General features: G+C 35.0%; 1 protein-coding gene across 2 annotated transcripts; it reads right to left on the reverse strand.

Moving 5' to 3' along the window:
• Window positions 1–1,402: 1,402 nt before the first annotated feature.
• LOC121266204 (28S ribosomal protein S33, mitochondrial) lies at window positions 1,403–11,518 on the reverse strand. Of its 2 annotated transcripts, XM_041169964.1 has the most exons (5): window positions 11,363–11,518; window positions 9,742–9,907; window positions 6,243–6,271; window positions 4,086–4,314; window positions 1,403–1,654 (listed from the first exon to the last, which is right to left on the reverse strand). In XM_041169964.1, exons 4-5 carry the CDS (start codon window positions 4,301–4,303, stop codon window positions 1,561–1,563), a joined length of 312 nt encoding a protein of 103 aa, XP_041025898.1. In that variant the 5' UTR covers window positions 4,304–4,314; window positions 6,243–6,271; window positions 9,742–9,907; window positions 11,363–11,518; the 3' UTR covers window positions 1,403–1,560. The 2 variants fall into 2 exon arrangements, with proteins under 2 accessions (XP_041025898.1, XP_041025899.1); XM_041169965.1 differs by lacking the exons at window positions 6,243–6,271; window positions 9,742–9,907; window positions 11,363–11,518 and adding an exon at window positions 6,780–6,802.
• Window positions 11,519–12,201: the final 683 nt, after the last annotated feature.

Consider the following 12,201-nt stretch of genomic DNA (forward strand, 5'->3'; position numbering starts at 1 on the left):
GTGGCGTGGTTCTGCGACGGCACTATAAATGTGGTGTGTAGCTCAATAGTGGCACTATTAATGCAGCTTGATTTTCTGGTCTTACATTTATCCCTTGTGAGTCGTAGATGGTCTGATATCGATGGATCGAGAGCCTTCCGTATTTCCCGCTGTGCTCTGTGCAAGTCTCTAGGTTCTGATGGCGATCATGGGCTGTCAGATTGACCTATCTTATTGATTACTCGACCCCTTTCCTTATTAGATGCTTTGCCCCCTTCGCGGTCCTGGTGGCCCTTGAGTCGGGAATTGGGCCGAGACTTTGTGGGCTTTGTGAAATGGGGAAATCCACTTACACACTTCATCATCACCATTTATAATTATGTTAACAAAACCTATTAAGAAATACAATAATTGATTTACAACATCTAAAGATACAATCTTTTCACAAGTGACTATCCTTATTTATCACTGATTATATCATATCAGAATAAATGTTTACATTTGAGTGTAGGTCGTGTCAAAGCTATTTATATAAAAGACATGAATTTTATTTACTATTTTATTACATGTTTTATGGATTTATTAGTTTAGTAACAAGGTGAGGAAAAATCAAAGCTCTAGGTTTAGTTTATAGTCTCGTTGAGTAATTTTAGATACGGTCTTAGAGTGTACAATTTCTAAGACTGTACACTTTAAAACAGGGATCTACTATTAAAAGATAAATTTTTAATATAAATTCCAAATTTATTTACTTTTTCTCAAAGATGATGTATAGAATTCGTACATTTTAAGATTGTAAATATCATTTTAATTTTGTTACAGAAAAAAGTAGCTTTCAATTGGAAATGAAAGAAATGAAAAGCAATCGATCGATGAGAAGATTTTTAAAAAGGAAAAATCTAATTGTAAGTGATTTTGTGCACTAATACGCCCACTCATTCAATATGATTGATCATAAAATAAATTTTATTGAAAACAGTATTAATTTAAATTTAAAATATAAAAGCAACAATATTAATACGCAGATTAATACGTAAACTTGCTTGTACATAACAAAACTCTTTTAAAAATTGCCTGTTGGGTTTGTCCAATTTGTTTGGGCAGCACACTTGGAATGCAAAGCACTTTTTTTCCATCTTTATTTATTACACGACCAAATCTTGAATATTAAATGGAAGAAAAATTTCAATAAAATTTTGAAAAATACAAAAGAATAGCTCAAAAATAGAAAGATGAATCTTTAATAAAAGTTTGGCTAAACATTTGTTGAGCCGAATGTGAATGCTATTTAATATAATGCTAAAATTTGTTGAACCAAATGTGAATGCTGTTGCCATAACAAGATAGATCTACCCTCTATGTTTCTAGCCATTATCGTGTGAGTGTTGCCCTGAATTTTGCTAGTTATTATATAATCAAGATATGGGTCAACAACTCAAGTCTATTGAAATCATACAGAGACCACAAGAAGTATAAACGAATGAGGACAATAAAATTCGAAACGCCAAAGTGCTCAACAAAACAAGTACTAACGGCCTTGTTATTCTAGAGATTGTTTGGTTCCAACAATAAGAGAGGATTTCAATTCTTTTTACGTTTGGCAGCTTGCTTTCCTTGTCCCTTCTTAGGTGGTCCCTTCCCACGACGCTTCAACATTTCTAGCTTGGATAAACGCCTGGGACAAAGCACAACATACGCTTAACGTTAGACTGTTTTCCAAACGTCAACTAATAAATTCCCCATAACCACTAAAAATTCCAACTCTCCTTATGGTACAAATCATCAAACTCCACAAAAACAATCTGGAGAAATTCTTCTACAAGTACAATGTAGTTGTTTGGGCTATATATTTTGTAAACAGTATCACATTAGAAACATAAGTAATTTCCCTACTATTTACAGCAAAAGAAACGAACTGTCTTCAGAGATTTTCTAAAAATGTTCAAGGTAGATGGATATTTCAAGAAATTATTCAAAGTAAAAGGTTGCAGCCCTAATGGAAGCTTCAAGAAATAACACAACCCTTTTAGTTAGTCTAGTTTAAGGTGCTTATCCAGAGAGTGAAAATAAGTTAATACTCAAAGCTGTAGGCACTGAAGGAAGGGTGAGGGAGAGAGCACAGACTACAGATGCAAGAACGACTATGAATGTGATGGGCTTGAGTTTGTGCTGCGGCAACCAGCAAATGATATTGAATCTCAACTCCATGAAAAAAAATAAAAAAAACTAGCTAATAATGATATGAAACATAAAGATAGAATAATTTCTGAAAAGAATGAAGAGAATCGTGTGGAAGCTCTGAATGTTGGTGAGGCACTGTCAAAGATGGGAGAAGGGGGGATGCAAAGGAAAGTAAAGGAGGAGGAATATGACAATATTAGCATGTAGCGAAATAGCCCGGATGGGACAGTCATGTTGCTTAGATGATCTATCAGTGGCTTGATAAGAAAACTGCTTTCTTGGTAAGAAAGGGACTAACATTAAAAACTACAAGAAATAAATTGAAAAAAAAGATAATGACAAATAGGAAAAAATATATAGAATGTTATGAACAAGATGTTCTTAGTACAATTCTTCAACCGTATGCTTCAGATTACAATGATGTATCTAGTGAATAGCAAATTACTGACAAATTAAGCATGACAGTCCAGTAATTCCTTTAGGCATAGCAGGAGGAATCAACAATCAAACTGCATATTAATATTGTTCAAATCCATCAACCAGCCAACTTTTAGTCATAAACTGTAAACCTGAACCCTCTTCACCATTCAACTCCAAAACCAGAGAACTTTCCATAGCTTATTGACAACCTATTACCAGATCTAATGCTGCTACTGATAATTCCAATCATGAAAATTCAAAAGGAGCAACGCTCCCAATTAGGCTGGTCTAATTCTGCCCCTCATATAATCTAGACGTGCAAGATAAAAATACATGAAATTACATCTACTAAACCCTATACTCCCTTCTTTTCTCTTCTTAACTGCAACTTTAAAGTTGACAATATGCACTAAGTTAATGAAATTACAATTTTTGGATATGAACATTGCAACACAAACTATGCTTTTGTGTACGAATATGGTGAGTCTATTCATAATTCGGTTCAAAGCAATATGTTTTCTTTAAGGCTTTATTGTAAAGTTACAGTAATAGATCTGGTCTCCCTAGATTTTAAAATCTTGGCTTTACCCTCGCACTGAACTCAAGCTCAAATAATGACAAGGTGGAGTGTGAAAGTGTTGCTAAGAACCCATTGGATATGTGTAAAACCACCAGTAAAAAAATAATGATAATAATACTCAAAGCTGTAGAGTTGAAATTGACAGTCAAAAAGATTCCTCCAAATAAACTTCTAATATCAAGCAAACATATGCTAAAACATTCCATTCCAACTCCTTATAAATAGAAAAAATAAGTATGCATTTAGGCATTTCAATATCTCAGACAAGTTGCTGTAAAACAATAGTAGTTCATTGCAGATACTGTAAAACATTAAACATGGCAGAGAAGGCCTAATCAGAAGTATACTGTTACATAGTTCAACGTAAGTGTGAGGAATAAGTAAGAAACTTTAATGATTGAACGAAACTAGGCACAGCCCATGTACACAGGAAGTATACAAAGAGACACCTAATTACATTCTAGAAAGTTGAAAGTGTGAGGAATAAGTTGAAGACTATATAGGTTTCTTGCTTAGTATAATTGCATAAAATCACAAGGTGCTTTTTTCTTCACAAATTCATTCAAAACATGAAACATGGTTATAGCCTACCATAGACCTACTTGTTAAAAGAACATCAGGGAACCATACTTAGCATTACTCCCAATGTCGCCTGAGTTGCTTAACTACTATCCACCAATAAGATGCCGTTTGTCTGTATAAACAGGCAACCATAAAGGACATTTGCATTTGACTGCTCTATCCACACTTATAAAGACACGAAACTGCTCTAAGATCATTCTGTAACACACTCTTTCTCATCAATACAATGAGGAAGCCCACGATCTCATACAACTTGGCTTCATTACAAGTTCTAGGACAAAGAAAATAGTTGAGAAACCTAAGCAAATATTTGTTTGGCACGAGAGAGATAGAGAGAGATTACTCTTTTTCTTGACGAGCCATGATAAGAGGATCATCCTTCATGACATCATGTGGGTACCATTCAGCAACCTTGTCACCGATGAGCTTCTTGCGTAGCAGCTTGTGGGGTGATCTCTGGCCTGTTGGGTTAAGCATGTGGCCGAATATCCTTGCTCTTGCTTCGTTCACTCCACTCGTCACAGCCTTAGCCAGAATGCTCTTTAGGCCACCAGTAGCCATCTTCAGTTTGCCTTCAAGTCAAAAAATAAACCTTTTTTGTCAGATTTTGAGTTGATGGTACAAATATATGGAATAATGTTTTGTGATACAGAAATCTATGCAGAATTGATACAAACCCAATTTCAAGTTAATATTACTTGTGTATTTTCACGCTATTAAAAGAGGACCAAGCATCACACAGATCCCTGGTGACCCAGAAGTGATGTGTCTATATATACATATATATATATATATTCAGTAAACAAAATTGTATTGATAATAGGAATGGGCAAGTGCCCAAATACACGGGTCATGGGATATATACAAGAGCATCACCTATGCATCCAAATATTGAGACTTTACCTTGACCCAATACAATTTAGACATTTTATAGGAAGTGTGAGTAAACTGAACAATAGTTGACTAAGAGAACTTGCATTGGCTTGTGGAAAATTCTAGCAAAATTTTAGCTAAAGATGGCATCTTGGCTATTTTACATAATCTATTTGCCATGCATCCCACATTGGATTATCTAAAAGTTTGGCTAAACTATTAAAATAAATTTTTTTAATATTTTTTTTATTTTACACACAAGGATGCCACTACTGCAGCCTGATGAACACACACAAGCAATACAAAGATGGATGCTTTACCTTTCCTTTGTTTTCATTTTGTTTAAATAATAATTTATACACAAAGCACCAAAGCTAGTGTATAAAAATTGACAGAGATTTTTCACTCTCCTCTACTTTGATTTCGATTAGAATTCAGATTTCAAGTCCCTCTCCTGTCCCTCAAAGTAGAGATCTATCCAACAATCTTCCCATTAAACAGTTCTAGCCAATTCTATATTTTCCATAATCACGCCAAAATGGTGTCTTTCAGTGTGGATTAGACTCTCAATTTTAATTACTTCTTTATAATATCTATGCTGGGAATCAGGCTCTAGCCTCCCATAAGAACAAGGTGGCAATATAATCATTTACTTATAAGAAAAAAAGAACAAGGTGGAAACAGAACTAGTATAAGACTAATGGCTAATGAGTTTGAGCAGGCTTATAGAAAAATAAAATAATCATTAGTACAATGTAAAACCATTATGTCATAGACCAATATGGCACCAAACACAAAAGCAATAAAAAAAATCAGATATCCATGAAACGGGGTTTTATGGTTACATTTCAATTTACCCAAACTATATCAATAAAATATCTTCTTACTTATCATAAAGAAATTTACCCAAACTAATATGCACTGGCAGCAAACTTCATTTTTAACCACTAATATGCAAAGTTTTAAAAAACTCAAACTAAAATGCAAATTGCAAAAATGGAAAACATAAATGAAAAAATGATAACTTCAAGGTAACTGCAGCCATAACCCAAAGTCTGAGCAAAAATGCTGCACTGGCAGCAAACTTCAGGCTAACTTCAAGCTAAAAATATGGAGCTAAACTTGGAAAGAGGGGTATTTCTAGACCATCCATCAAGCATTAATATGAGAATTTGCTACAGCTATAATTGAGCCATTTTCAATTTACAGACTGCAGGGATTGAACAATTTTGCTGATTTAACAAGTTTCTCTTAAACAAATGTCTCTAGACCTCCAAGCTATTTACAATGTCACTAATAAAGCTGATGAGAAACTCCTTTCTGAATTTCTCAAATAATAAAGGATGCTGACCATCAAACTTATTAACATCCACCCACACACATATACATTAAGGGTAAATTCCATTTTACAACCCTAAACTAACAGCCACGCCAAAATAAACACAATTTAACCTAAGGAACTGAGATTTTGTAACAACCAATTTGAACCATTTTCAATTTTGAGAAAAATTCTACTAACAAGTTGTGGAATCGTAAACCCTAATATGCAAAATTATAAGAATTTTAACAAATTAGTTATCACAAACTCAATGAAAAGTTCATAAACACTAGGAATCCCGAAAAAAACCTCCACAGATTTGTAACCCCAAAATCCTCAGCCCCAAATGGGATGTCCATATCACAAAATTACTCACCAGATAATGTTATGATCCTGAAGGTTAAAGGTTTAATCAAATTAGTGTCCAACAGTCCTAGGGCTTTTGGATCAATGGTTGGGTCTTTAACAATTGATATTAGAACAGGGACCACGTCACGGGTTCAAGTCACGAAGGGGGTGACCTATAGGTTGGATTAAAATGTTTTGGTACTATGTATAAACACAGTGTTAAGTCATTGAATACTGATCGATGAGTGAAGCCGCCAAGAGGGAAAAGGCTACCACTAGGTCAGTGTCGATAGAGTGGGCCGCGTGGACGTCGGATTCGGAAGTATGGTGGAATGTTATGATCCTAAAGATTAAAGGTTTAATCAAATTAGTATCTAACAGTCCTAAGGCTTTTGGATCAATGATTGGATCTTTAACATAAATTCACCAGAATTTTAACAAATTTGTTATCATAAACTCAATGAAAAGTTCATAAACCCTAGGAATCCCGAACAAAACCTCCACAGATTTGTAACTCCAAAATCCTCAAATGGGTTGTCCATATCACAAAATTACTAATAAATTTGTTCACATTCCCTTCCAAACTTCTCAAAAAAAAAAAAAAAAAATTAAGCTAAAAAACAGGCAGGTCGCAATAATATAAGTAGCCTATCTCATGGCGGAATTGATGTACAAGAATCAGTGATATGCTAAAGAAACTCTATAGCAATCAGAAAAAAGGTAGCCTATCTCAATAATCATGATAACATAGTCTACCGATGCATCTCACAATCAAGTGAAACATTGTCATGCAGATAGCAAATCACTAGAGACAGAACCATGGACAGACATAGAGTAAGTAAGTGACTCAATCAGAGCCATTGTCATGTATATATATATATATATATATATCTCACGTCCTGGTATATATATGGAGTTGGTATATGCATGCATGCATTGCATTATTACTATTTTTCTTTTTGGATTTGCGTGCAATGTAAAATATACTGGCTGTTTTTAAGTTTTGCCTCTGTTACTAGAACAAGATGAAGCTACCAGAGATAGATATATATATGTCATGGCTATAAAATACAATTGGGTAAATAATATTTTCTAAGAGGATTACTGAGACATTGTCATGCAGATAGTAAATCACATTCTTCTAATGACACTTGCTCTACTGAGCTAATCAACATACTGAAAACTGTGAAGAGGAAAGCTTCCAGACTTACTTCAAAATAGCAGCAGGAAACCCAAAATGAAATGACGCGGGGTGGGGGAGAGGATGGACGATGGGTGGTGGGGGTGGGGAGGGGGAGAGGATGGGCGATGCAGGTGGTGGGGGTGGGGGGGGGGGGGGGGGGGAGGAACAACAGAAGATTGCTGGACGATGGGGAGGGAGGAGAGCTAGGCAATGCGGGGAGTGGCGGCACTGTGCAGATGGGCTCCATTGGATAAACATATATTTGCCACCCAAACATAAAAAGCAGAGGTAGAGAAAAATCTATACATCTTCCTCTACTGCAGCCTTGTCCTTGGTATAAAAGTGCAACTACCATTTGGTCAATAATAAGCATTAACTGATTATGATAATCAAAGATATCATAAAATGAAATTTTCTGCATTTCCCCTTTTTTATGAAGATTAGGCTATATTGGAACATACCTCAATTCAGCATTAATGGGGAAATCAAGTTTTGCTTGGAAAAGACATTAATAACAGCAAAATTGTGATCCAAGATATATATTGTTATCATCCAGGCTCAGATCAAGCATCACATGTATTGTTATTAACGGGGAAATCAAGTTTTGCTTGAAATGACATTAATAACAGCAAAATTCTGATCCAAGATAAATATTGTTATCATACAGGCTCAGATCAAGCATCACATGTATAAGCTGAGCTCTGATTGCACCAATCATCAATTCAAGGCCCCGAGATTGAGAGAGGCTGCTGTATATACAAAGAGAATTATTTCAGACCGTTACATGAACTACTGAACCATTCATCTTTAGGTCAAATGAAGTGAACCTTTTTTTTTTTCCTCTTTGTTTTGTTTTCAATTTTCATGTCAATATGATTTTGTTGTCTTATTTTCTTGGATAAGTTTTTCTCTTTAGAAGTATCCAGTGCAAAATCCCATTGCAGCCTTAACCATTATTATACTGAGGGTCCATTATTGGTCTGCAGATTAGTGTAATATATTAATTACCAGAAAGATGCTTTGAATGTGAAGCTGTGTAAAAAATATTTACATACCAAATTATTCAATAATATATACATAGCTAGTACACCCAAATCAAAAACTGAGGAATGATAAGAAATATTTTAAAGATAGTAGTAATGGATGCTCATCTGACAGTTTTGTCTCAGAAAAGTTTAGAAACGCCCAATCATGATGCTACCTTTCTAGGGATCAATTAGTACTTTGTAATATATTACAGTCAATTAATATTTTTTGGCTGTTTTATTCATGCCCTGGTGGCCTAAGCTGGATTGATATTCCCTGAGATTTTACAGGAAAAAACAGAGGTGAGCGGTTGGAAAAATTATATACCCTTCATAAGTACAAGTCAATCACGCTTGGCTGGCACCATTTTTGCCACCCTACTCTTTAAAACCTAAATTCTCTAAACATCTACTAGCAAAACTTGTCTAGTTTTACACATGTCTGCATTGGGGCACAACTCATTCATTTGTAACCTAGTGAATTTTGTTTAAATCTGAAATGAGCAATAGCAATTTTTTCCTCTTAATTTGCACTTATTCCTCTTTGAACTTTGCTGCAAAATGATCCTAAATCGAAGAATTAGGGCGGCAAAACTTGAAAAGAGTCCACTTATGAGATGTAAACTTTTTCAAAAAACTTCAATATGATTCTTCCTTTTTCTAAACTGTGGCATAAGCTCGCTCTAAACAAATATCCTCAGCATAAATAAGCAAGGCTTTGGCCGTTCCCAACCCAACCCACGAAATCCACGAAAACAGCAACCAAAATTCACGAAAATCAACAATCAAGACCCACGAAAATCAGCAACCAAACACACATCTAAAGAACAGGAAAATCAGCAACCAAAAACACATATTCGGAACAACAGAAACACAAAAACACACAACCAACAAAAATAGAAAAAGGTCTAAAAACAGCAAAAGGAATATATAGAATAGGTATGAGAAGAACTGCTTAGAAATGTTGAGATTCTTACCTTGGAAACGAAATGCAACAGTGCAAAAAAATGGCAGCTTTCGATCAGCGGAAGGGGAAGAAAAGGGAGAGGGAATGAGTGGAAGAGGAGTGCTCGGCCCCAGACGGTGGAGGAGAGGGACTTGTGGTTTAGATTGTTGATTTCTGAAGCAGGTCCTTGTGCCGAGAATGTGGTGCTCGGCCACAGACGCAGGGGAGGTGTTTTTTTTTTTAAGCTTTCGGTCAGGTTAGTGGAGGCTTGAAGGTGGCTGGAGGGTCACCGGTGAGATGGTCGATGGCGTTGCTGGGTGGCCGACAGAGGTCAAACGCACGTTTTGTACGCGATGCGGCTGATTCCACCGGTACCGACAGCGTCGCCGGTGGCGCTAGGCAGAGGAAGGTGATGCGACACGGGAGGAGGTTTTCCGCGAGGGGAAATTCGAACGGGGGAAGAAAATTCAACCTGCCAAAATAAATCAAAAAACGGATTGCCACGTAGGGGGCACACCGCTACAGAGGTATTAAAATTCTAAGAAAAAAAGTAAAATGTTAAACACAACCGACTGGGAACCGTCGGGAAAACGCTGCCCTTGTGGCATGGGAGAAACGGTGCCGTTTAGAAAAACTTCATTTTGTCTGAAATCCCCCCTTCCCCAAGCATAGCATTTCGAAATCACATTTTCCCTTCTCCCTTCGTCTTCCCCCGAAATCCCCTTTCCCCCCTTCCCTTCGATTCTGCAATTTTCTCATTTTTTATGTTTGAAGCGAAACGATCCTTCCTCAAATTTGTGGTTGAAGCTGGAGAAGACCTCTACCCCCCTTCGAATTCCTTTTCTTTGGTAGGAGCTTCCCAACCGTAATGATGTCTGCATACTTACTTGCATTTGGATAGCTGCTCCACAGGCTCAACTGGTTTCTAAGAATAGAATTTGCAATACTCCTTGTATCTCGAAATATCAAAATTCTGCAGATTTCATAAAGTTCCAAATTAGAACTCCACACATTTTGTAAAAACACCTAAGCTTTTCATTTTTTTAAGAATAATTACAATGTTAAAAGTCTCTCAATGATTCTCTAACCCTTGGATAATTGCTAGCTCCCCTATTATTTTTGGATTACAAAACAAACTATAACGGGATACAAAGTAAGTTTAAATTTTGAAACTTCTAGTAATAACATATAGCTGCGAAAGTTTAATCGCTAGGAAGGAGCTTTCAGACATGACGTGGCCGGATTCGAGGTCGTCGATATTGAACTTGTTGTTGAAGGTGTGGGAATCGTAGTTGTAGGTGAAATTGTTGTTGGCAGCTGGGAGCTTCTGGAGGCATTGGTGCGTTATGGAATTGAAATTACACTGAAGCCTCTAGAGCTTTTGGAGGCAGTGGGCATAGTGAGCGGAGAAGAAACAAAATGCATCAAGCCCCAAAGTTTCAGCCGATTGCTTATCTATTTTTTTCTTTTTAATTTTATACTGACATCAGCCGGTTACACGGCGGTTATACGAGCCGGTTGTATCTAACAAAATTCTACAAAAAAAATGTCACATCAAAGTTATTTATATAAAGAAAAATTTTACTATACCGTTCAAAATACACTGCTTGATTTGATCATTTGATTTTTTTTTTTTATCAAATGATGAAAAAAATAATTTTAAATGTATTGATGTATTTTTTTATTTTTTAAAAATATTTAAATATATTAAAAATGTGAATAAAAAAATAAAAAAAATTAATTTTATAACTAACGATAACATCGAGCTGTACTTTTCATGTGACTGAGTAGCACCGCTCTTATATAAAAGATATGAATTTTATTTACCATTTTATTACATGTTTTATGGATTTATTAGTTTAGTAACAAGGTGAGGAAAATCATAGCTCTAGGTTTAGCTTATAGCGTGAATGGAAAAAGCCAGTACCGAGCTATGTTCTTTGCAGGGCCGGCTCAACTTAGGAAATAGAGGATATGCTTAGAGCACCACTGCTGCAGAGAAGGTTGGTCGAGGCACTGTACCAGAAATAGAGGCTGGAGGTCTTCTGCTGGCGCAGTGGAAAGTGTGGACAGTGACGGGACCAGCAATTTTTTTTAGGGGTCAAGTAAAGTTAAAATTATAATAAAATATTTTTTATTTTATTTTTATATAATTTTTCTATAGTATAGAATAATTTGATTGTAAGATCTAAAAATAAAAATAAAAATAAAATACGTTTAATACAATCTATTTATTAAAAAAATATATGATATGTCAAGAACAATATATCATTGAAATAACATAAAGATACTCATTCAAATATATCAAACAAAAGAAATAGAGTCTCTAAAATTGTAACTTGCATTCTTTTAAAGAAACAAAATCATCAAGTATTAAATCTAAATCTAAATTCTTAACTATTTCTTTTTCAATATAGATAACTAAATTATTTGTTAGAAACTCATCTTCAATTTTATTACAAAGTCTTGTTTTAACAATCTTTATAATTGAAAATGCTCGTTTACTGGTCATTATAAATACTGAAATTTCTTAAATCGATTAAATTTTTTAAATTAAACTTATAAGTAACTAATTTATAAGATAAAAATAATTTTGTAAAAGGGGCCAAGATAATTTTTTAGAAAGAAGGCCAACACAAGATGATATTAATATTATCTTATTAAATCATAAAAAATTAATATTTATTTTTTTTTTCCAAACTTTTTGCCTCTGAGTGTGGAGTTGAGGTCCCTCTTTTGTTTGAAAAATGTAATTTGCTTTATTGA

Source organism: Juglans microcarpa x Juglans regia, chromosome 5D, assembly GCF_004785595.1.
Source record: "Juglans microcarpa x Juglans regia isolate MS1-56 chromosome 5D, Jm3101_v1.0, whole genome shotgun sequence".
NCBI lineage: Eukaryota > Viridiplantae > Streptophyta > Magnoliopsida > Fagales > Juglandaceae > Juglans > Juglans microcarpa x Juglans regia.

Bases quoted from the DNA above. Each gene is read 5' to 3' on its own strand.
- LOC121266204 (XM_041169964.1), bottom strand. From the start codon at position 4,303: ATGGCTACTGGTGGCCTAAAGAGCATTCTGGCTAAGGCTGTGACGAGT. The intron at 1,655-4,085 runs GTAATCTCTCTC...GCTTTGTCCCAG, and splicing joins ATGGCTCGTCAAGAAAAAGA to GCGTTTATCCAAGCTAGAAA.